We start from the raw sequence: 26,180 nt of genomic DNA on the forward strand, positions 1-26,180 counted from the left end.
CGCACCCCGCCGCTCGGGGGCCCGGTTTGGTGGTTTCAGAGCGAGGCTGGGGGGGGCGGAGCCGCCACCGCAGAGCTGTTGCTGAGGCTGCAAGATGGCGGAGGGTCTGACAGCCCAGGAGGAGCTGGTAAGAGCGGGGTAATGGTGTCTTTTTATCCCACCTTTTGCCCGATGGCGCTTGTGTTCTTTGAAGACATTACCGCGGCAGGTAGTACGGCTGTGGCTTGTGTTGTTGATGGTGCCGGGGCTGCTCAGATCCCTTATTTATCGGGGGGTAGCTATCAAAAGCTGGAGCATGTCTTGATAGTAAAAGTGGGTGGGAGGGACAGATCGAGGGAGGAGTGAAGAAGGCCCAGTCTTGTCTATTGCGTTAATTCTTTCTTTAAGGCTCTTTTTTTGGGTTTTCCTTTCCCTACTTTTTTAACTATCAAGAATATGCAGGACGTGCAAACACATGTCTTTATTTTGCACATGCCACTCGGTCTGTGAAAATGATGTTGCTGTGTTGTGAATGCGGATTCCTTCTGACTACATTCATAATTACCCATTTATTGGAAATGTTTCCCGGCCCCCATTTTTGAAAGCCTTTATATTTGTATATCTCTAGAGGTGGAAAGAGACACTTCTTACTCTGATTTCGTGATTCCGAAAGTCCGTCTACCTCAAAATTACACCCTCGAACGGGTTTCTTAATATGGTCAAAATAAAATCAACACGTCGCTACTACAGAACTGATGAAGGGCTACAGTGCATTTGGTTTGCTGTATACTGTATGTGAAAAGAGGTTTCGTTATATTGTTAAAAGCTGGGGTATTAATATTTAAGTTGCCATGCAAGTGTCAAAACTGTTTTTCTTATGCAACGTTTGTTGTGGGTATTGTAGAGGATTTAAATATGTTCAGAACTTGGTAGGGTGTGCTACATGCAACTTTTGGTGCAGTCTTTAGAAAATTTAAGTACTGTACTGCATTGGGAGTGTCTGACAGCAGGCTGCAATTAGCACTCTTCAAAAAATAGAAATTCCTGCAGTGCCAGACATCCTGAGGCTGGTCTTCATAGTCACTTGCAGCAGTACAGGTACAGACACGATTCAATAGTACTGTAGCTGCTGAGAGTTATTCATTTTTCTGGTGCCAGAAAAATAGTTCCAGACCTTCTTTTGAATGTTTCTCAAGGCTCTAAATGGTGATGTCAATTCTTGAATTCCATTGCTCTGAGTAGTAGACGTATCACCAGAATGCAAAAAAGAGGTAAGACTATAGAGCTCACGAGTAATAGCTTACAGACTTTTCAAAGCACAGGTAATGGGGACTCTCCTCCACCACCACCATTGTGCAGCACCCAAAGTCCACCAGTACACTCACCACACTCCAGCTATCAGTAGGGAGGAGAACAGAGTGATGAAGCCAATTCATAGTTGGGGATTATTAGGAGGCCATGATTGGTAAGGGCCAATGGGAAATTTGGCCAGGATGCCGGGGTGACACCCCTACTCTTCGAAACCCTGGGACTTTTAATGACCACAGACAGGACCTAGGTTTTATGTCTCATCAGAAGGTGCATTTTTACAGTATAGTGTCCCCATCACTATACTGGGGCTTTAGGACCCACACAGACTGTAAGGTGAGCACCCCCTGCTGGTCCCACAAACATCTCTTCCAGCAGCAACCTTAGCTTTTCCAGGAGGTCAGACTTGCACCTGCTGAGCTTCAAAGGGCTGCCAGATGTGAGTTGCAGGGTGATATAGCTGCTGACTGTCATCTGCGTTCCAGTATGGCACAATAATATACTTGGAAGTTCTCATAATCAATCAAAGTCAATTTGCATTATGAATTAAAAATATGAATTATTTGTTCAGGTTCTGTCAATAATGTAGTATTGATGATTAAATGACTCCTTATTTTGCTAAAATGGCAAAAGCTAAAAAGGCAAGTTATTGAATTCAATTTTGCCTGCTTCAAGAAAATAATTGTTTTTAAAGTTTGCCACTAGCTTCCTGCAAAACGAATGGCATTTCATTACAAGTGGGCGCTGTAATTTATGTCGCAGAGAAGCAGTTAAAAAGGGAAACCAAATGTTAAGTAGAGTGAAAAATGTACAGTTATGGTCACTCCATTTTAGAAATGATGATGATGATGATGATGATGATAATAATATTAATAATTGCTTACACTTATATAGCTCTTTTCTGGACACTCCACTCAAAGCGCTTTACAGGTAATGGGGACTCCCCTCCACCACCACCAATGTGCAGCATCCACCTGGATGATGCGACGGCAGCCATAGTGCGGCAGAACGCTCACCACACATCAGCTCTCAGTGGGGAGGAGAGCAGAGTAATGTAGCCAATTCATAGAGGGGGATTATTAGGAGGCCATGATTGGTAAGGGCCAATTGGAAATTTGGCCAGGACACCGGGGTTACACCCCTACATCATACATGATACATGATACATCTACATGATACATCCCCTACATGATACATCAGCTCTGGACAGGGGTGCGGACAAGAGCAACCAGATACATTCTGGGACTTAAAGGAATGTCTAATATTGACTGCTGAAGGAACTTAACCTTTCTACCCTTGAACAGAGAAGACTAAGGAGGGACCCAAAAGAAGCCTGGAGAACTTGCAAGGGTACTGACATAGTCAACCCCACAGGAAACGCAAACACCAGTAGAAACTACGTGGAAGGGCACTTAAAACTGAAGGCGCGAGGCGTTTCTTTTCCCAAAGAGTTGTGGGAGTAGGGAACAAGCTACCCAGCCATGTTGTTTAAGCCAACATCGGCCTTCTTTTAAGAAACAGCTGAATGGGATCATCACACCGATGAACTTCTAACTTCCAATGGGCCTAATGGGCAGAATTGGCCTGCTCTGAGAGCTGATCTGGCCTGTAACCCTTTCCCTGAGAATTTGTTTGGCCCCAGCTCAGAGATAAAAAAAAACAGTGTGGTTATCTCTAATTCTATGGAAGGTGTGACTGTCCCATTACCAGCATCAGATGTTTGAGCACAGGCAAAACTGCTGAGTGCACGCCTGTTAACGGGAAAGGGGAAGTCCATCATGACATGGGTGGCTTTTCTGAGAAACAGGGTGGTTATCAGCGCATGTAGGTGTTCCCATTCATCTCATACCATTTCTAATTTGTGTTTACTTTGAGCCACGTCCAAGCCAGGCTTACGTCTTGCCTGTTTCTTTTACTGAACGCGTGGCTTTCACCTTTAGTTTTATGAAAGCCACAGTGCTTGTATTTTTGTAGCACTGTCTCTAGTCTGCACAGCAAGGCTCTGGCCCCTTCTCACAGGTGGGGTTTGGCCCATGTCAAATAAGATTCAGGGGAATGCTGGCTAAATTGTGATTTCTTTCATTGCTTTTCTAAAATTTGTCCTACGTCCAGTTTGGCGTGGGTCATGCCTAAGCTCCCGAGAGATTGAATAAAATAGTCAGCATGCACGTATTCAGTTTGATTGTTTGGAAAATCAGTGCTGAGGTTGTAGCAAAAGACCATTCAGTCATCATCCTGTATGTGTAAGGACCTAATTGGGGATTGAACCTTTAGTTTTGCTGGATCCATCCCCCTGCCTTTACATTTTATTAACTGCTGGATCTTTGTGCGTCTTCCCACCTGGTCAGAATAGAGGGCTCCCTTGGCCAAATCACCATCCATAACGTAACGTTGATCTGGGTCCTTGAGATGGATTCATTTGAGAATGTTAATAGTGAGACTCACAACATAGTGTGGGTAAAAGGCATGTATAACTTTTGGAGAAACAAAGTTTTGAATTTCAGGGCTTGGCCATTGTCTGTGGTTTACTTGCCACTTTTTCTTCACAAATTTAAGATTAGATTAGCCCGATATATATATTTTTTCATTTCAGCGTTTCGTGGCCATCCGGAAAAAAGCTGTAATTTCGTGTGAAGCTCTAAAGGTTAAGAGGGAGCAAAGAGATCTTGACCTGGTGGAAGAACATGCATGTCAAGGGATTTTTGTCATTATTATTGCATGTTGGCATCTAATTAGGCCATATATAATTCATATGGCTGCACCTATATACTTTATATACCACACAGCTTCGGTCAAATTGTGCAGAGACATATTTAGACCTAACATATTTATCATTGAAAAAGAAAGTGTGAGTTGAAGCTAGCTGAGATGGCAGAAGATCTTATCTTTTTGAGATCAGCTCTATTAATAAGACGGTTTTTTTTTTTCTCCAAGTGAAAGCTGCCGGCGTAAAACATTTTAAAGGAGGATGTCAGATACTGTAATATTGCGCAAAAGACGTATTTAAGAAATGGCAGTTACTCGCCAGATTTAGAGACTGGGAGATTCGCAACTCGCCAGGTTGTGCCTTTTCTGAATCACGGAAATGTTATTTTTGAACATGTCAGAATGCAGGGGTTTATCAGTTGGACTGGTTTATAATACTTTCACGAGGATTAAAAACAGCCAAGAAAATGTATTAACAAAGCGTTTATTGGACATTTAGTGTTTTGCTTTTGACAAGAAGCCTGGGACCCCCATGCAGAGTGAGGAGTTAACCAAAGAGCAGCTGCAAATGTAGTGATGGGGTGGAGGAGGAATACAAAAGATAGATGTGAATCAGAAAATTTAGTATTTATATATTTTAATTTAGGAAATTACAGCAGGAATGATCAGTTTGCCTCAGCTGTCCTAAATTATGAACTTGGCTGCTGTCACCCCCCCCCAAACCTTTTGTTGTTAATTCTATTTGTGATGGCCTGTCATCGTTGAAACTGTTATACACCACAGCAACAATAGCAGGGCATGAGGTGGCATACTTCTCACCCTTTCAAACCTGAGGTTTGAAACCTGTAATGTACCTCGGCATGTTATCTCTTGGACAAGTGTTGAACTGAGATCCTGTCTAAGTGGTAATTAAAAGTCCAGTGGCCCTGTTCAAAAGAGTAGCCAGTGTTAACCCTGGTGGCTTGGCTAAACTCCACTCTTCATAGAGTTCCCCATTCATTCACTGGAAAACATTTTCCAGTACATCTCCACTTATATTTTCTGACCTGCTGTGTGCTGGGGCTACTGGCATAGAATGACTGGCTCACTTTACCGAGGTTGGTATTCCACTTAAGTGGCAGCTCCAATATGTGCCTCCCCATTTGTAAAGCACTTTGATCCTTTGAGATATACTGTAAAGTGCTATATAAATGCAGTTACCACACGAACCGAACTGTCATGGCTAGACCTGCAGAACACTCACCCATGGACTGCAGCAAATGTATTTATTCGAAGGCTTTAAGTTGTCCAAGAATTTTGTTTTTCTGATTGTCATTACTCACTTAGCTCCTTAAATAGCATTTCTTTTTAAAGTTCCGGGAGTATATAAGGAATCTGGAGAGACATAAATTACAAAGTTACAAAACAGCATGTGTTTGGAACACTTTACTAGTTTATCACTTGACATTACTGACTAATGTACTGCATCAGAAATCGCCCTGGTAAACATTGTAGGGCAGAACTGTTTTTGGCAATTTTTCTTTTCCAGAACGAATGTTTTTTTGGGGGAATGACTGTACACAGCTTTTGGCCTCCAGAAATAAACAGAAAAAGATGTTGACGCAGGTAATAAACTTTCAGACACATGCTAGAGGACATCACACTGTGATCTTTTAAAATTCCGTTTGCTGTCTAGAGAGTCGCTTACTGTAGGTGATCTTTGTGGTCACTATGTTCAAAATGTTCTCATATTTTTGAGTTTAGTTTTTTTGCCCGTGTTGGTTCCTGGAACACTTAGAGTTAAATCCCTGAATGTGCTGTTTCTGCCATGATTTTGCATTGATGCTTAGAATTGGTGTTTGTCCATAGTCCCAGACATCTCAACTCCATTTAACTTCCAAAATGCCGTAATTGTAGTAATTATTGTAGGCTCTATGGCATTTCCATATCCTACTGCCCAAGTATGTTGAATACTTTATTATGTAGGCACAGTATAATTGTTTTAGTTGTTTACTGATCGGTAAAAAAAAGATGTGATGCGTTTATCATGATACCATTTATTTGTCAATTTGGTCTTTTGTCCTTCTAGAATTTAACATTTTTTCAAATTAGCAGGATAAGGGAAAATAAAGTCTAACGTAGTTGCACTGTTTGCCGTGGGAGAGAAATGAAATGCTGAAAACTGCTAAGGGGGGTGTCTGAGCTGTGGACTGTAGCTGACAGCGGGTGTCGTTTAAGTTCATGGAAGACTCACTATGTTGGCCTGACTTTAAACATAAACTGGACAGCTACAGTACATGACCCAAAACAAGTGAATTAAATTATAGCGCTTTGTCGCTGGATAAATATGTTCTTAAATATGTTCCTGCGAAAGCAAATCCCAAGACCACTTCGGTCGAGAATGCCTGGTGAACCAGCAGACAGCAGGGAGTCTGACTGATTACTGGAGCGAGATGCAAATGAATCTGCACATGCTGCCATTGACTTCGCAGTAAATCACAAAGAAACCACATGTAAAAAAACAAGCTGTTGTGTTTAGACAAGATTGTGGAGTCTGGTAACAATGTATCCTCGGGCAGTGGGTTCAATTAAAGAGTCGATTTTTCTTTGTGAGTGTGTTGCAGAAATGGAAGATGCCAGATCTTCATGAATGTTGTGATCTGTTGAAGGAGTTATTTTTAAGACTCCTGACAAGCACTCGCTTTTTCTTTTCTTAAACACACTAAAACAGTCTCGCAGTAAGGAAAGTCCTAAAGAGAGCAAGGCTTACAGCATAAACTGTCATCCAGCACAAGAAGCTTATAAAGCCTATAAATACTTTGATGAAATACGACATCCCACATTAAACGGTTTAAGATATTGAAGTGGGTAAGAGCAGTTCAGAGGGCCTTTCATATAAGAACTCTAATGGCTTCAATCAGTGTCTAGTAAAGAACATGTGCTTGTCAACAGTATATTCTTTCTAATAGATTGAATAATCTTTTCTCCTTAATTCCAGGATTGACCTGTTATTCTCTCTGGGTCTCTTGTGAAGGTTTGCGTTGAGACTCTCAGGCCAAAAATGAAATGACTTTTAATAGCATTAAATGTGTGTTGGAAAATATCTAATCCAGATTCTAAGTTATAGTATTTCTTGCAATATAAATTGTTCCCTTACATGAAAGTGGTTATCATTTTAAGTTGGTGTAGTGAAAAAAAAAAAATTCTTTAGCTTCCTTAATTTTAAGTACTGTTTGTTTATTGTTTACATATAAAGGCTCTTATTGTTTCCATGAGCAACAGAGATTTAATAACCTATTTTTTTCTTTTAAAATACTCCGTTCTCCAGCACATCAGAATGCCAGTTTTTAATTAATATGTGAATTTGGGGTATAAAGAATTTTAAAAGCCCATTCATTGTCGAATATAGACTGCTTTTCCTTCATTACATCTAGCTAGGGACTAGACCATAATTTAATTTTTAAACTGAGATAAATTACATACTGAATTTGTTAGCTTTTCAGCCACTATACTTACAACTAGCACACTTTGTGTCATAGTCCCACTTGGCTTTGCCAATAAGGAACTGTATTTATCATTCGGGCTAGGCTACTGTAATACAAGTTCGGTGTTTGAAGGCTATTTTTGAAACCCAATTACAACAAAAGGAATTAGGAATTATCTTTTCACATACCCCAGCTTGCTCTCCATGAGACACACAGATAGGGAGATACCCTGGGGTCAGAGCGCAGGGTCTGCCATTGTACGGCGCCCCCGGACCAGTTGGGGTTAAGGGCCTTGCTCAGGGGCCCAACGGAGTAGGATTCCTCTGCCGGCTGCGGGATTTGAACCGGCAACCTTCTAGCCACAGGCGCAGATCCTTAGCCACAGAGCCACCGCTCCGCCCAAATTAGACACAATTATGTGTCTAATTTATCTTTGTAAAATCCATGAGCACATGCTTCAATATGTATCAAAGCTGTTAGCATATACCGTACGATAAAATTACCATGTGTCTACAACCTGTGGCTTCTGATATGTTATATAGGTTACTATATCAAATTAAATGTTAGTAATCTGGATATCCACTGTTTGTGGTACTTGTTGAGTTCTTATAGTAAACAGTCCAAATCTACCCCCACACACACTGGGCCTGGGCAGTGACCATCCAGGCTGTGGGCTGTCCCTAATGGAGTTAGTTTCCTTGTTTCTCTGGCCTAGTGTGCAAATTGTTAAAGTAGAAAATGTCTTCGGACTACATTTCCCACGACGGGCAACCTTTAGTTATACCGATGGCGACCCGAGAATCCTCATTACTCAGGTGGGGCCTAGTTGTGTTTCAACTGGTTCTGGCTACTCCCAGCTCAGTTTCACTGCCAAACACTGATTACCTTGAGTTTTACTTGAGCTGAGTGTTTTGTTTTGTTTTTTATCCCAAGGAATAATACAACTCTATCAAAAAAACTCTTTGTTCACCGTTTCAAAAACAGAAACGAAGTGAGGTACTTGTGCAAAACCTATACAGCTGCTTCATTATGCATCAGTGACTTTGGAGCTGACCCACTTTTAACAGACGAGCTCATAGTAAAAAGTTAATCGCTTCATTCTTTTTGTTACAGGCTGTGGAAGAGTTTTTCAAGGAACTGAAAAACAGAGAGCAACCCAATGTTGTCTTGGTATCCCATAACACTGCTGTGAAGTTTTTGATGGCAAGAAAGTTTGATGTCTCTCGAGCCATTGATTTATTTCAGGCCTATAAAGTAAGGATGCTTTTCTTACTTAGGTATAACTCAGGTTTTCACTGTTTTTCCCACATTCATATTCTTTATTTAAGTCATTGACCTGTGTTAAACTTAAGTATTGGTTAATTGAAAATAGTCTTGACACTCACATTTGTGTTTTTATAGTATACAATTAACATTGTTATATATCCTCTTTAACATAAAGCTCAGCTAGGTATTCAGTTAAGCCAGCACTAATGATAGAAGCCATAAATAGGATTAGACACTTATGAGCAGCTCATTCTGTTCTTATTTTAATCCCAGTTAGTCAATGGAATAAAGCAGTGTACTTGGTTTTTACCTTAAAATGCCTCAATCTCTTTCCCAGTCTTAACTGAATAATGCTTGTGTGTTTGCCTTCTCTCCCTTAATGTTTTTGTGAATCTGTGGTTTCTCATTTTATTATCGACTGGTGATCATGCGCTTTTAATGGGGCACAATGAGGGAGATGATACCCTTCTTTAATCTGAACACAAACGGTTTTATCGAATAAGTTATAAAGAACTTATTTGTAAATGTGTGACCAGTTTTGCAGGTCATTCATAAACTGTTAGCAAAACGCCTTCAGGTCTTCCTGTTTTCCTGAAAAGTTTGATATACCAGCAGGTCATATAATGTTGCCCTTGTTTTCCTGCTCAGAACACAAGATTAAAAGAAGGAATTTACAACATCAACCCTGATGAGGAGCCGCTTCGATCCGAGCTCCTGAGTGGGAAATTTACAGTCCTAGTAAGTATGATTCTTCTGTTTCGTTACTGTTGTTACTTAAACGTTTAAAAAAATGTTAATACATTTTCTGTCTGAATCTTCCTGGATGAGTAATACAGGTGAATGTCATAGTTTGGAACAAGATAAATGAATAAGCAACTGGAAAGGCATTTTACCATTTGGCTGCAGTAAAAGTAGCTCAGGGATGAACATTATTATCCTTTACTAATGGTGTTCTGTGTTTTTTGTCACGTGAATTCCCTATAAACATACCTTTGCCCAATTCTGCTTCCCAGTCAAAAAAACACTATCTGCCTCTTAAATCATTTCCACTTCACGTTCTAATTTAATATCACAGGCGGTGAAGGTTTTACCTCATCAGCCCCTCAGGTGGAGTTCACAGGTGACACTAATCCCTAGTCTCAGAGCCCACGACAGTGCAGCAGTTTGCTAACCGATACATGTGTGTTTGTAAATGGCCGTGTTTGTATTTGCCGAGATTCTTTTCAGCAGAAGAGAGGTGAACGTAGTTGGCAATAATCACAGCCGATATTTTGAACAGTTCTGGTTAAAGATGAAAACTTCCTGTGCTGTGAGAGCAATTAATGCTTTAGTATGAGAATACTGCAAGACCTGATGTGTGGAGAGCAAAACTTTGAATCTTTTAGTCAGGTTAGTACTATCTATCCACCAGAGCTATTCGGACGTGAATAATCCTCCACTCGCTACTTAAGGCCTCTCACTTGGAAAAGTCTCTAATTTGTTCTCTCTCACCCGGAATAGACAGCAGCTCCAGGTTCCAGGCTCAGCCACTCCACCCCAGGGTGTCTCCCAGCAACTTGTCAGGTGGAGGAAACCAAACTGCTCTAATACATTTTGACTAATTGGGATTTAATGAAGTTGCATTGAGTGCTCATTGCATTTTAAAAGGAAGCATGGAGCAGTATGTGTGGATAAGGAAGGGTTTTGTGCAAACCTATTGCTTAGAGTTGTAATGGAAGTTTTAAAATCCTGATAGTATAGAAAACCGTCAGCCTTGTCCCGTTGCAGTCATTTCGAATGTATGTGATGTGATTTCCAAAGGTTTGCAAAGTTTTGCTTATGTCTCTCTTGATTTATTTTTTTTTTTAGTTTTCGAAACAGTCATTTTTCATGCCCCTGAAAAGAACTGGCTTCATTTGCAGGGTTTGCTTTTAGTACCAGTCGGAAATGGGGGTTGCCTTCATGATACTGCTGTTTTCAGTAGTTAGAACTGCTCCTGCTTCAGTGCTACCTATCATCAGCCTGAATATTTAATTATGTGTTGCGGTGAAAAGTAAGTTGTTTAAAAGACTTGCAGTTTCTTGTTTTTAAAAGACATGCAGGTGAACAGTATGAAATCACTTTTATGCAACTATTAGATCTTTCAGAGAAAGGAAAGACAAATAATTCACAAAACCTTTTTTGGAAGAAGTGCACTAATCAAAAGAAACGTTGGTGGGGGGTGTTACTAAAAATGTATGCACCCTTTTCAGGTTGTCTTGTGCTCAAAGGCAATAAAAAAAGAATGTTGCATATTCTTAGGTTACTAGAACTCCAGTGAAAGGAAGTCAGATGGGACTTGACCCAAATGTCACAAGTTATTTTTTCCAGCTTTTCTGTAAATTAAACATGTAACTTCATGCAAGAACCCTCTAAATCTGTCGGGTTTAATGCTTCTCTTAAGCCTTAACTAGGTTCTGAAATTCTGTCTGTCTCGTGTGTGTGCCAGAAATCTTTCTCAAGAATAAAGGGCTTTTGTCATCGGAGCAACAGGGGATAGTCTCATTAGGTGAAAGTTAAAAGCAAGAGTTTTATCACCAAACGATAAAAAAGAGAAGACGTATTTGATACTCTTATGTAGAAAACTGTAAAATAGCTAAGACCACAGCTGTGAAAGGTTTAGAAAAAGAAGTGAAGGCTATCTGATTTGAGAAGCAGAAGAAGTAGGTGCCCCATATTATCTTATGTATGTCATATATTTTAATTTTAAAATCTCAGCTAGATAAACTGGTACCAAAGTCTCAGCTTCCAAAGCAGTTTGTGTTCCGATTCACAGTACTGTATTGAGGCAAGATGTTAATGGCTTTGTTGCTTTGGTGAATTTTAATGACGTGGTTTGTCTTCAGGTGATTTTTGTTACACATCCGCTGGCATGTCTAGTGCTTTTAACATTCTCCGGTCATTTCTTTAGAATATGGTGAATGCGTTTGATCTGATTGTGCTGTGTGTCACTGTTATTGAGCCTTTTAATGTCTGTGTTAGCCTGGGAGAGATGCAAAAGGAGCAGCGCTTGCCTTGTTCACTGCCCGTCTCCACAGACCAGACATCACTACACACAAAGCTGTGCTGCAGGCCATTATCTACCAGCTGGACAGAGCTATTGAAAGGTATCGTGAGGAGCGACGTGAAATATTTTTCGCTCGTACAGTGCTGCAGAAGTCCGTGGTAGCTTGCCGCTTTGCGTATTTTGTTTTCACTGAATTTGCAAAGAATGCATCATCAGGTGCTTGATCCGCAGCACTGGGGCTGTGGGTAAATATGGAGGGAGTGTACTGGGTGTGTCTGTATTAGTACCCATGCAGGTGGGAACCTTAGCTGTAAGAGAGCAGGTTTTCCTTCCATTTAGAGAGACTTAACTGTTAGATAGAATGCCAGAGCCTCCATATGTGCCAACAACTGTAAACCTATTCATTGTGTATGGGATTGGCAGATGAAAGTCTTTTGCAGTCATTTGCACCCCTGGTTATCAAACGTTTGATCTTGCTGGTTGCTGGTTGCAAGATCCGCTGTCGTTTTGAAAATGTAGTGATGTTTTTTTAGCCATTTAAGGCTAATTCTCTTAACCTCAAGATGCTAAGACTATTATTTTGGTATTTTAATAATAAAAACAGATCACTAAAATAAGATTATTATTAAGTTAACCTTTGTCAGCAGGTTGTTGGCAAGATGTTGTGATTTGAAAGTCTCGTGTTTGTTGTATCTGCATTATAATGTTCTTTCCCCTTTTTCCCAGTATACAGACACAGCGAGCGGGTCTGATATTCATCTATGACATGACCCATTCAACATATGGAAACTTTGATTACGAGCTGTGCGTGAAAATTTTGAATCTTCTGAAGGTAATTATTTTTTTTCCTTAAGAAGAGTGTGAATTTCTCGTCCTTGTCCGTTAAAGAAGAAACGCAGTGCTTATAATTTGACTGCTTTGGTTTCATTGGACAGCTTTGAGTCAGTGTTTTAAAATGAATCCAAAGTTTACATGAGTGACATCCTCTGATTTTTTTTTCCAACCTTGAGAAAGCTTTTTCTTAGATGTTTTTAGTAGAGGACTGATTTGAAGGGCCATTTTTTAATCCCATACTTCATTACTGTGTGTTGTTTTGTTTTCTGCTGTACTGTGTACAGTATTTGTCTGTCTTTTGTTTTTTCTATTTGCTCTCGTGTTAGCTTTTTTTGATAAGCTGTGCAAAGTGGGTGAGCTTGGAAGGATAGGCTTACTTTTTAAGAATGGTTAGCATTTGGTTCTTAAGTAATAAAGGTATATTATAAATGTTGTTCTAATCCAATGCTCTCGAATAGTGCACTGTTTGTTTTAACGGTCAAACATGGGTATGGTTACTAGTGACTGTATCACAGTAAATGAAGAAGAGTATAAAGCTTGTGACTAAGGATAATAGGATATCCTGTCCTGAAGAGGATTAATTTATAAAACAGTCAAGGAAAAAAAGGAAATTTGTAAAGTATCTAAAGAGCATTTAAACCGACATCCTAACAATCAGCATAAAACAAACCAATCTCTTTAATTTACAAACCGGCATTTCTTTTTTATATCAGGAGAGGCTTGAAGACAAAAAAGAAATATCTGTCCAGGTCTGGGTTATTCAGATAGCAGAACATGGCCACAGCAGTTGTTGGTTTCAGAATATCTCCTATGTACAGTTAAATACATTGTCAGTAAAATGTAAAAATGTCCAAGGGAAGGTAAATTCTTTTGATTTCCATTGTTATTGTCATGTATTTCACTGGGTTTTTTTTATGTCATTGATTGATCGAAAACACTCCATAAATTGTCAAAGTGAAAAGCCTACAGGTCCTCTTAAATTAGTTATAAATATAAAATGGAAAATAATTGAGTAAGTATTCTCCCGCACACACACCCACAGTAAATAGGCTCTGATGCAACCAGTTGTCTTAAAAAGTCATAGTTTGTTGAACGAACTATGCAATTAGGGTGTTTCACACAGTTTCAGGATAAAAATACCCATCTCTGGACAGAGAATGTGTTTTCACTTTGTCATTATAGAGTGTTTGTGTTGATGAATGGCAAAGAATCACATATAGATACTGTAATGTGTGAAAACGTCCAAGGGAGGTGAATAATTTTGATAAATGTGGATCCACGTCATCCCTGAATTAGACATTTATCCATTGCTCTTCGTTCCTAAACATTGAATCAAGGGATGTTAGTTACAAAACTGTATTTATATCGCAGATATCACTGCTCTGGAATCAGTCCAAAGAACAACCAGATCCACTCAGGGACTTAAAGAAATGTCCTGCATTGATACACTGAAGGAAATGAACCTTATTAGTCTTGAACAAAGGAGAATACAAGCGCATCTGATAGCATCTGAACTATTCAAAATCCTCAAGGGCCTTGACAATGTCAACCCAACGGGTTTCTTCAGGAAAATTGGTGCAACACGAACCAGAGGACAAGGCAAGAAACTGCATGGATGTGCATTTAAAATCGAAGTCGGGGGGCACTTGTTGGCCCGAAGGCTACTATATTCTGCAACAGTTCCCCAGCCATGTTGTTGAAGCTGATCCCCTGGCTTCATTCAAGAAATGGCTAAAAGAGATCCTGTGATCAGTTCGTGAATAAATCTGAAACAAGCAAGAGTGCCTCCTCTCATATGAAACTGTCCTTGCTCCTGTAGTGGAGTTTCACTGGAGTCCGTTTTAGACGGTGGGTTTTTATTTGTCATTGAGCAATCATGGCTGCTCTAAAATTGCAGATTGGAAACATAAACATGCCACATTCCTGTCTCCTCTATTAATTTCCCCAGTGGATGCGTGTGCATGTTCCTCTGTAATATTCCTATGAAGAGGTCTTTAATGTGTTTTTCCTTCACCAGGGTGCATTTCCAGCCCGGCTCAAGTGTGTGTTCATCGTCTCCTCTCCGCTGTGGTTCCGCGCACCCTTCGCCGTTCTCAGGCTGTTTGTGAGGGAGAAGCTACGAGAGAGGGTATCCTATTTCATTATCCCAGGCTCCATTAAGTATTTCTAAAACCTGTCTGTTCCATACAATTTCCACTTCCACTTCATTCCCTTTCCTCATCCCGTCCTTTTAAATCATGCAAGGTGCCTAATATTAGCATACAGGCAGTAAGCCTGTAACTTAACATGGACCACCAAAAACTAGGGTGCAGTTGTTGTTGGAATGGAAAAAATTAGAATGTAGCAAGTCTTCCTGTTCAGACGTGTTCAGTACTTGTTGTGGGTACAGTACTAAGCCTCTCTTAAAAATAATTCAACCTCATTTTTTTACCTTCCTGATACCAAGAAAGCCAGGCAATGCCATCTCGTTCACTGTTTTGAAACAGGAACAGTGGACTAGATATGTCTGGCCACCGATATGTTTATGTCTTCCAGCATTGAGTGCTTCCCTGTTTTCACTCTTTTGCTTATTGCTATTCAGAATGACAACAGTATTTAAGGATAGCTCAAAATAGTTCAAAATGAAATATCACATTAAGAAAAACCATGTATGGTTACTGTGTCTAAGGATTGTAAATGAATTTTCTGTGACCCATTTTAATTTCAGAAGCAGGAAACAAGAAACTGTTCTTTCACTCTTAATAAAGCTCATCAGCGTGGTATAGCAATATTTTGACTGGTAAAAAGTACTTTGTTTTTATAAGGAGCCATTCGGGGTTATGGTATCCCAAAGCAAAACAGTAATGTGAATTATGGGACACATGCACATTAATTAGCTATGACATCTTTCACCATGTGAATCGACACGTCTAAAGACTTTTAATTCTGCTCCACGTGAGAAAGTGAAATCCCCTAAATCATATTAGTATTAAATATTATGTTGCTTTCCTCTGGCCAGGGAATAATATATCTGTGGTAAAGGTTAATTGGAGTAAATAAACATAGGCTGTGTTGTTTTAATCCACTGCCAGTGACTATACACCATACTGTATGTACAGACCGTCTTACATGACCCAGAGAAAAAATGTTCCAATGAATTCTTAAACAATGTCTCACAGTATCATCGATTGGATAGACGGTAAGCAAGCTTGTGAAGACAGTCCATTTGCCAAATTAAATTAAAAATACAACTTGGTGTATTCAATCGAAAGCTCATTTTACGCATCGCATAAGCAGTCCTGTACTTTCGAAGATCGATGTTCATGTGGAATATGAGAATTTCTGATTTTATAAATTGACGGAATACTTTGTTTTCCTTTTAGTGTTTCCATAGTTTAAATTATTTAAAACTTTTTTTCATCCGTATATGAGGCTCAACTCATTCAAATATAGAAAAAAGCTGTTGGCAAAAGACTACAGCTTTCATGGTTTTGTCACCTTCTCTTATCGATTGCCTTCAATTTGACACACAAGTCACGGGGGCTTTTCCATCTCTGTTTTTAAAACTGCAGTCAGACACGTGAAAGAAAGCAGATTTGTTAATTGCTTCCCATGTTTGTCAGTGGAAAACTGAATTCTTTACTGATGTCAGATGAAATCAGTTTTGTGCACCTGTAGTTTGCATTTCCTATGAATCTTTCTTAGCCCTTACCCCTTGTTACCACTTTACTGTGGGAGAATTTTCCCCCCTAACTTGTGTCAGCATTCCTTAGTGGTTCAGGGTGCTGTGAAATCTTGTTTGGAAAAATTCCAAAGCCGTGTAATCCGGCGTTTCACATCTTTATGCACTTTTGAACTCCTGAGTCAGAGTTCTCTGCCAGAAGGTTTTTTTTTATCCTGAGTATTTGTGCAGCCAGTCACTAGCCTGACACACAGGTGGCAGCTGAATGGAGACGGGTGTTATGAACATTGTGCTGGATGGAACGACTTCCAGTATCTCAGAATGGTCTGTGAAGCTCCTGGTGAACAGCTATTTTTTTTGTAGCTCCACGTGATTTGGCCCGTTTCTAGACACAGAATAGCCAAGTAATGACAAAATAAAAAGGCAAGGCACTCTACTTTAACTTGGATTCTGAGGAGTTCAAGTCCGAGACTGCCTGCCTGAAAAAATCCTTTTTAAATTTAAAAAGCATTTTTAGTCTGTAGGTGAGCATTAGCAGTTTATGAACAACTACAAAATGGCCTTATTATTTAGGTTTACTATTAAACTAAGTAAGCAGTAGGCTTCTCCTGGTCACACAATTAATAAGGATTAATAACATACTACTGTATAACGCTGGCTTATGTCTATTTTGTTAGAATAGCGGTTGAGATTTAGATGTGTGGTAGAATAAGAAGAGGTTGAGGCAGTGTTGTCAGTCTTTGTTTTTTATCCGTTTGAAGGTATGCACTGTGAAGGCCCATGAGCTGGCCAGCCACATCCCCATGGAATCACTGCCAGAGCATCTAGGAGGCTCTTCCCAATACAGCCACGTCGCCTGGATCCAAGCTTGTGTGAACTCCAGCCAGAGCCAGCAGAAGGGGGACTGCATGGGCAATCTCCTCCACTCCTTCTCCTTGGAGCAGACGCCCAACAGCAGCGACGGACTGAACTCCAACTGCGCGCCGCACGCCCTGACCGACAACACCGCGCACCTGCACAATCACTACCAGGAGAATCGGACTAGCAACTTCCAGGCGGCCCCCAGCGCCCAGGGCAACTGCCAGCACTGGAACGGCTCGGCGCTGTGCGCGAACGTCCAGGGGGGCGACGGCAGGGACCGCGCGGCCAACGCCAACGGGCGGAGGCCCCCCCCGCAGTCGGAGACGCCCCCGGACACGCCCTTGCACAAGCACGCCGCCGAGGAGGCGCACGTTCCCCCCCTGCCGCAGAAGTCGCGGCCTCTGCCCACCGCGGCCGAGCTGTCTATCCACGTGCCGGAAGGAGGAGGGATGTCCGTCCAGGAGCTAGTGCTGCATGTCAAAAGGAAAAAAAAGAAGGGCATCTATCAGGAGTACGAGGAGATCAGGAAAGAGCCCCCGTCCGGCACCTTCGACTACTCAAAGTAAGGAATCGCGTCGTGGGGCGGGAGGCATCCTTCCCAGCATGCCCTGCGGAGCAGGGTTTGACAGTACTGTCTGCTGCTGACAGCTCAGGCACAGGTGTTGGCAGCTTTTCCTCCAGATGAATGACTTTTGGCTTGAAAGCCTGTTTTCTTTGGGAACGGAGGATACAGATGGAATGAGTGTCCATTTACCCAATTGTTTTAGTTCCTTCAAAGTTCACAGTAAGATTCGGAATGTCTTTAAAGTCGAGGATCATAGCAGTAGAGTCATATTTCTGTGAGTTTCCCTAAAACGGCAGTGAGTGTCAAGCTGTAAAACTTGAGCAATGTTAAAGCCTCAGCGTGTACACAGTTAACAAATGAAGCCCATTGAACCCATTTGGTAGTTAATTGGTCCAAGGAACTCATCCTGCTTTCCCAGCTGAAAAGCCTTCTCTCAGAGTTCAGTGCACCTCTTTGTAGTTCCCTCTACAAATGTAAAAGCTTTTGCATAAATTTGTAAAATCTGTATTTAGATACTACACTATTCTCTCGAGACAATCTAGTTGTGATCAGGGCTTGTTCAAGAAAATTATTAACTTATTTTACATTATTATTACTGCATATAATCTTGTTGTGTGAAGGCCCTGCTGTCATAGACGTGATCACAATCACAGATAACTGATTTGTTTTAACATTTTTGTAAATATCTATCTAGCATATCATATTTGTAGAGTCTTGGGGCAGCCGGACTCACTTTGACATTTGCTATAATATAACAAGTTGTTATAACTATTGCATTTTTGCTTATTTTACCTGTGGAAAATGAAAAACCCATATACCAGTCACTGGTTGTATAATACAAAAAAAAGTCAGGCTTGCTGTCAAGAGTAAGGAAATACAGCATTTAATAACAAAGACATCTTGGCAGCAGTGAGATCCTGAATCTGATGAGAACAAGAATCTTGCCAGCATAAACACATTCTATTTCAACAGGGGGTGAGATGATATTGAATCCTTCTGTAGAGCCAAGTGATAGAGTGTAGAAATAGGTCATTGTCTAGAGTTCTACAAAATTCCAGTTCCGATGAAGGCATCTTACAAGGGTCGGTACTGAACAAATTGACTCTGCTGTCCAATTTGAAATGTTTCAGATTTTTAGAAACTGCAGGATTTGGAAGAACTGTACCGACGAAGCAGAAGAACATCTGTTTCCACTTTAACTCCTAGGTTCTCTATGGAAGCACCTGGTGTAGGCTGCTATATTGAAGAGCCTGTTGCTGATCAAGTGTGAAATGGCAGCAGGCTGTATCAATCACTGCGTTGGCCCTCTAGATTGCCTGCTGATCTCAGCTGCTAAGACAAGTCACAGTACCTGCTTTTGTTTGTTTTCAGGAAGCCTTATAATCAAATTAGAAATCGGTACAGCGATGTCTTGTGTCTGGATCATTCCAGAGTAAAACTAAGCCCTGTGAATGACGAAGATGAGGTAAGTAATATTGACTTGATTGAAAGAATAAAAATAATTTTAATTATTCAGTAGCAATCAAGTTGCACACTCATTGCTTTTAAGTATACAGTACAGACTGTGCAAAGATCAAATAGTTTAAAAACTGAGAGACTTAAACACTTCTTAAACTGCATCTGCATATCTCCATTCAGTTATGGTCTCCACGTTATAAAAAAAACTAACGTTTTTAGGGATATTTATGTTTTCTTGAGCATAAATGGAGCCTTTATTTTTGTGCCCAGACCAGATTAAATCTCAGCTGCCAGTCCCAGCACACAAACCCATTGTATGGTAGCAATTCTTTTGGATAGAATGAAGAGGCCTCTTGTAAACAGAAAAACTACCATCAAGTACCCGGTTTAAGATTTGTAGTTCTCAGCTGGGGTGAAATTTTGTTTGTACCTTGGGGAAGAAGCTTGATTCTTGAATCTTGGCTGACACCATCTCAATAAAAGATGCCGATGCAAGTGTTTATGTAGTGAAACAATGTTTGGAATTTTGAAGGGTTAACAGATTCTAATCCTGTAACTACAGTGTAATCTGTCGACAGCGACAGTGTTTTTAATCCTGCTTAGTTTGTCGGACCTGCATTGGCTGAAACAAAATATGCAATAATCATAGTTCTTATGTTTTAGATTGCACAGGACTGAACAACAACATTTTTTGCTCATCATTTCTGGAATTCTGTGCCCTGTTCAAATCTGAATGCATTGTATTCAGCCAGGATAATAGGTTTTCAATGCAGCACTTGTACACTGAAAGCATGGCTGGCTAGTCCAAATGTATTCCATCTTGTCCATGTGCAGTGTTTTGGCACATCCAGCACCTCAGTTGTTATCCTGATCATGTTAGTCATCAATAAGAAATTGTGGAGAATTTATGCAGTGGAGTGAAGTGTTAAGTAGTGTGAAATGCAGCTGGTTAGCTTTGTGCAGTAACCAGATATATTTATTACCTCTCAGACGTCTGATTACATCAATGCGAGCTTCATGGATGGATATAAGCGGAAAAGTGCCTATATAGCAACACAGGGTAAGTGGTTAAATTTCAGAGAGCTATTTTTTGCATGAGCCAAATTGTTCACAACCCTTTGTGGATTTTAAGAGTAAATATTAGTCTTTTTCTTGTATTATTGCACCCTTTTCCTTCAATGCCAAACAGATGGCAGTGTGGAGTAATTATGGAATTTACTGTGTGGGATTTGTTGATTGTCTCTTTAATTTGTATTGCTTATAGAAAACTGTCCAGTTAGAAGGCTTGCCACAATGCTGTATATCATGTTACTAATGTGGATTTCTTTAGGGCCTTTGCCAAAAACATTTGGCGATTTCTGGCGCATGGTATGGGAACAGAGGGTATTAATTATTGTAATGACAACAAGGTAATTACTTCAGGTCTTTCCTTCTTTGTTTCATATTTTGCTGTTTTGCTGCTGTTTCAAAATCAGAATTTCACAAAATGTACTACCATTGTTTTCAGAGTTGTGGAAAGGGGTAGAGTAAAATGTGGACAATACTGGCCTCTTGAGCCTGGCAAAATGGAGGAGAATGGGCAATTCCTAATAAAAAATGTTCACATAAAGATGTTTCAAGACTTCAAGCTTTCCCATTTAGAGGTTTACAACATGGAGGTAAGATGATGATACCTAACTATTCATTATCATGTTCTGTGTGCTTTTGCTTTAGGGGAAAAAAAATACATTAATCGCATCTCAAGCAGGCTGTGTTTGCGGCCTTAAATCTGGGCATTACATAATCTTAGTTTTAACAGTATGGAAAATCACATTTTTGTTTGACGTTGCCAGACCTCCTCAGTATGTAAGAAACTTGAACCTTTTGACCTGCTGTAGTTTAGAAATGAGCTAGGCTTTCTTTTTCAGTATGAGCTTGCCACAGATTCCAAATTTCACGTACTTGCCTTCTTTAACTCTGGTTTTCTAACATTTTAATCTTGGGTTTTTCTTTTAATAAACACAAACGTTTGAAAGGCAGAATTGCTCTGGATTATAGGTCATTGGGTAACTATGGTGCCCTGAGTCATTTTAACACACACAGTCCTAACATTTAATTAAAATGTGAAAATGCATGCCCATCTCGTTTGAGACATTGAAGAAAACTGCTGGACTTAAAGGACACAGTCCTCAGGGTGTTCCTCGTGCTAGAGATGTCACATACACCCCTTTGCTAAATGGAAACTGGTTAAAACAGTAGCTTGAATGTGTGTTTTTTCATGTGCATATTAGTGTGGTTCCTGGCAACTACAGATGTATACATACTGTATTTGTATATATGTGCCTACATTTGTATAGAAGTAAGATGTGACTAGAATTGTTCATTATTTTTCCTGTAAGCATTTCTAAATAGCATTTGTGGGGTAAGTAATGGTGTTTTGTTTTTTTTGGTTGTCTAGACAAAGGAGAGCAGGGATGTCGCACATTATCTGTACATGAGCTGGCCTGACTTTGGGGTTCCCAAGTCAGCCTCGGCCATGCTGGATTTCCGGGCTCAGGTGAAGCAGCACCAGGAGGCTGCGGTCCAGGCCCTGGGCTCTGAGTGGACCGGGCCAGCGGGAGGCCCACCGGTGGTGGTCCACTGCAGCGCGGGAATCGGAAGAACAGGTACTGGGGCGTGCGCTGGAGGCCGACGGTTCTGGCTGCTGATTTTCGGCCCGGGCCAGGGAAAGCAGATGTCTTCTGTAGGCCAGAAGTACGAGCCCCAGGCTTTTCAAATTCCCCCAGGAATATCACTTCGTTTATATTTATGTCCATGAGTGTAAAGATTATGAAACGTGCAGCAGACATTTGCGGTCTCTGTATACACCCTGGTGGATTTTAAAGAATCCATCACCAATCTGGACCTGCTTGTCATTTCACAGACCTGGTCTCAAGCCAGCAGAGCAATCCTACTCCGTTGGGACCCTGATTAAGGCCCTTAACCCCAACTGCTCCAGGGGCACTGTACGATGGCTGACCCTGCGCTCTGACCCCAGGCTTCTCTCCCTGTCTGTGTGTCTCATGGAGAGCAAGCTGGGGTATATGAAAGGACGAATTCCTAATGCCAGAAAATTGTATATGTATAAAGTGATCTTATCTTACATGTACAGGCTAGACCTTGACAGACCTCGTACAGCTTTTATACTTTTTTTTTAACTTGCTTTCGAGGTTCTTGCCTCTCCGTTTCTTTCGGCCGTGTCAGACGGGTTTAAACTGAATTTCAGAACCCAACGGTTGCGTCTGTTCAGCTGGCTGTCTTACTTTCCAGATGAGTTTCTTTTACACTATCTCATGTCAAATAAAAATAAAAAAACAACTGGAAGTAGTAAACCAGACAGGGATGGAGGAACTGCACCTCCTTTTATCACTGTTTTTCCCCTCCTTGCCTTCATAACCAAAATTTCACGTTAAGTGCATGGGGGAATAAAAGGTCCTACAGGCATTTGCAAGTGCAGTTTGTTTTAGTGGACTGACTCTGAAAGATAGTAGCAGTTGAAGCACTTTCATGGTACGCCTTTTAGGTAAAGTATTCCTTAGCCCCCCCAAAAAAAAGAGGCATCCTTTTCCACAGTGCACCCCGTCAGGAAAGTCGGGGTGCAAGCAGTGCCCTTCAGTTGTGGTAGCCAGCTAGAGGAATTCTTTTCAGACACAAAAAAGGGAAACAAAAACAAGTTTAGGTAACGACTTGGAGATACAGAGCAGTCTCATTCTGTTCTTTAGATGTATTTGGCCCTATCTTGTATTTAATTTTTCTCTCTTTCCTTGTACCGGTCCAGGTACGTTTTGCACTCTTGACATCTGCCTCTCGAGGCTGGAGGATATCGGTACGGTGGATGTGAACCAGACGGTGAGGCGAATGCGGACTCAGCGGGCCTTCAGCATCCAGACCTGGGACCAGTATTATTTCTGTTACATGGCCGTCATCGAGTACGCCCAGCGCCGGGGGCTGCTGGCCCCAGTGGAGTGGTCGGACTCCGATCTGGAGACGGACAGCGAGTGAGTCCACCCCCCCCCCCCCCCCCGCCCACCACACCACCACCCGGAGAGAGTCGGCGTTTCTCCGGCAGGTTCCGCGCGGGGGGGTTTTCCCAAGAGGAACGCTGTCGGGGCAGCGCGTCTTACGAGTCTGTAGCATTATTGACTTGCACAACCCACGGAATGGCAAACTTGAAATGATTCGTGTTCGTTTGTTTCCCCCCTCCTCCTCTTCCCCTTTGCGGTTTCGTTTTGCACTTGTGCTTGAGATGTGTACACGGGGAAAAAAAAAAAGAAAAAAAACTTGAACGTTTAAAAAAAAAAAATGAAAACAAGCTTTGTCAAGTTTGAAGTTTATAAATTATGGCCTTTGTACATTATCTATGTGTCGGTATAGTTTTGTCCGTCAACTGTCCATTATTTTAGCTTTTTTGTACTGTATTAAGTGTACTCTGTGATTGTTAAAATATATACTAACCCTAATGCCAAAGGTATTGCCTAGAATGCTTGGATGTTTTCTGGATAATTGATATCATCCCTGTATATTCTTGTACCATACATTTATAATGTGCCGAAAATCTTTGACAGCCTCATTTTAATATGATAGACTGATCATTGTTAGCCAGAACATAGTAATCTAGCATATTTAAAGATAATATTGATGATAATAGTAACAATGTAAACCTGTGTGGTTGTTCAGGTCTTACTGAATTCAGTCGGTTTCTGGGTTACATGCATAAATTGGTTTTAACTCTTCTGATGTTTATTACACTGCCATTAAAACTTATTTTTAGGACCTGTCCGTTAACTTCCTATTTTGTTAACATTTCCTTCCTATTTATCTTCAGCTGACACTACGAGAGTGCAGTGTTTTGTCATGAGTTTGACACTGCCTTACTGTTATGTGCCTTCTAGTTATCCATGCACAATGTACATGTGTGCTAGCAACTGACGTAAACTTGCATACCAGGATTGAACATTTTTGTAATCTCAGGGGACAATTCATTGTTGCTAGTGTCAAAATTCATTTCCATGGGTTCACCGCTGTTAACGTGTCATGTTTGATTTTTTTCTTTTGTATTTTATATACTGTATTTTATTTTATTTATGTGGCTTTGTAAACTTTGACAGTATTAATAAATGATTGTTGGTACGATGCAAAAAGTAACTTAATTTGATAAAGGATATTGCAGAGTTACGCTGAAGTTTTTTTTTTGCAAGTTATTTCTTGCCAATATATAGAGAATACTTTAGGAAAAGGATTGATATTGTATTACAGTTATGGAAATGAACAGAAAATTCACCCAGCATCATGTCTTGTGAATTTCTGTTATTCTGTTGGATTTCTGAACTCTTCAGCAGGGATTGAAATCTTTTTGGAAACTATGTTCATGAATGAGGACAGTCGTTTTTGTTAATAGTAGTGGTGAGATGTTTAGTGTTTCTCTGAACACTACAATATGCCTGAACACTCAATTCTGTATGCCAGCCAGATGTCCTGGGTCACCTGGGTTCTGTTCTGATGTTGAATTTGTGAATCCAAACTGATTTTCCATCCATATCTGATTTATAGTGTAGTAAAAATGCATATTCTGGAAAAGTATTGTGTTTGATGTCTTTGTCTTTTGCCCTCTGTCTCATTATGAAACAATATAATAGCAGCAGTATGCAGGCCCGTGTGGAAGAACATTTCTAAGCATGTTTCTTCTTTCATGCAAGCGATCTTTAAGAGAAACCTTGTACTCTGCCCCCTCACTCCACTCCTGCTCCAGGACAGATGTCTTCTTCTCATTTTCCTTCAAGGCCTGTAAATAATTCTCCAATGCCTTGCTCTTCCTACCACACCACTTCAGAATCCATGCCACAGTCTCGCCAATCTCAAGAGTTTATTTTATGCAGTCCAACAGTCGTCTTGAATCTGGGGTTACTGTATGTATCAAATGCATTTCGGTGCTGCTCTGTTTTGTTTTTAGAAAACTAGTAGCCTACCTTTATAGCACCCTGTTAAATAACATGAAATAAAATGCCTCTTATCTTTTCATGCGGTTCTCAACACACACATTGTCAGCAAAGGACACCACAATTCAGGTACACCAGGAAGCAGAACAAATCCCCAAACTCGATTCATTTCTCAAAAACCTGTTATAGACCCAGGTTGGAGATCCCAGTTCCAGTCTTAATCTACTGTTAACATAACTAAAGTCTTAGGGAAAAGAGTTAGATTAACCCAATTAAGTCTTCACTAAGTTGATACAACCCTCAAACTGTAAAAATCAAGCTCTTTGAAAACCGAAATCTGTTGGGTTTCAGGCCTTAAGGACAAGAGAGGTTACACCCTGATTTACACCTCCTAAAGAATAGCAGGAGTTTAAAACAAATGGGCTATGTAATTTATTCTACATTTTTTTATATATCTTATTAAAAATTTGATATGCACTTTTATAATTTGTATTTATTTAAATCCACTTTTTGTCTTTTAAAAGTTCTCGCGGCTGTTACTCGTTTTCTGCATCTTCCGAAAATCTAATTCAGCTGTTGGCACAGTGACCTCTAGTGGTGTAATGGAGCATTGCAGCTAGGTTTGTACTTCGCTACATGTACATTACGGCTCACTACGGTAGATTTACCAGCAAAACAGCACTGTCTGTTTTCCCTCCACCCTCCTGTGGCTGCACCTGTAAATAGCACACTCTGCTCACGCCTGACTGCTGAATTTCTGGGACAAATAAGCTGTGTTCTTTTTCTCCGACAGGTGAGGGAGCCCAAGCTGCAGAAAAACGAGGAATGAAAAGCTTGTTTCCTGTGTGGGATGCATTTTCTCTCCTAGAGCTGTGCCTTGTGCATCTGAGGCGGGGAGATGCTGGTAACACTGCTCTGAGGACACAGGAGCTAGGCACCTGGAAAGTAACTTGAAGGTGTGCAAAGAAATAGGTGGTAGTCAGGTCACTGTGTTACTTTGGCCAAGACACCAGGCTAGGAGGAGTATTCTGTCAGCTTAGTGGTGTCAAGCTGCCCACACACTCAGAGCAGTAGGGATCAGTGGAGGAATATCTACAAC

General features: G+C 40.7%; 1 protein-coding gene across 2 annotated transcripts; it reads left to right on the forward strand.

Annotated features, from left to right (window-relative positions):
- Positions 1 to 24,722, forward strand: ptpn9b (protein tyrosine phosphatase non-receptor type 9b). Of its 2 annotated transcripts, XM_088624586.1 has the most exons (14): positions 1 to 127; positions 8,571 to 8,711; positions 9,372 to 9,461; positions 10,224 to 10,286; positions 11,724 to 11,848; positions 12,475 to 12,580; positions 14,600 to 14,710; positions 17,005 to 17,666; positions 19,041 to 19,134; positions 20,118 to 20,187; positions 20,458 to 20,536; positions 20,635 to 20,785; positions 21,565 to 21,772; positions 22,924 to 24,722. In XM_088624586.1, the coding sequence occupies exons 1-14, from the start codon at positions 95 to 97 to the stop codon at positions 23,145 to 23,147; spliced, it is 2,157 nt and encodes a 718-aa protein (XP_088480712.1). In that variant the 5' UTR covers positions 1 to 94; the 3' UTR covers positions 23,148 to 24,722. The 2 variants fall into 2 exon arrangements, with proteins under 2 accessions (XP_088480712.1, XP_088480721.1); XM_088624595.1 differs by lacking the exon at positions 10,224 to 10,286.
- Positions 24,723 to 26,180: the final 1,458 nt, after the last annotated feature.

Source organism: Lepisosteus platostomus, chromosome 1 (genome assembly GCF_059453375.1).
Source record: "Lepisosteus platostomus isolate fLepPlt1 chromosome 1, fLepPlt1.hap1, whole genome shotgun sequence".
NCBI classification, from domain to species: Eukaryota; Metazoa; Chordata; class Actinopteri; order Semionotiformes; family Lepisosteidae; genus Lepisosteus; species Lepisosteus platostomus.

Bases quoted from the DNA above. Each gene is read 5' to 3' on its own strand.
- ptpn9b (XM_088624586.1), top strand. From the start codon at position 95: ATGGCGGAGGGTCTGACAGCCCAGGAGGAGCTG. The intron at 8,712-9,371 runs GTAAGGATGCTT...TTTCCTGCTCAG, and splicing joins ATTTATTTCAGGCCTATAAA to AACACAAGATTAAAAGAAGG. The intron at 20,786-21,564 runs GTAAGATGATGA...TTGGTTGTCTAG, and splicing joins TAGAGGTTTACAACATGGAG to ACAAAGGAGAGCAGGGATGT.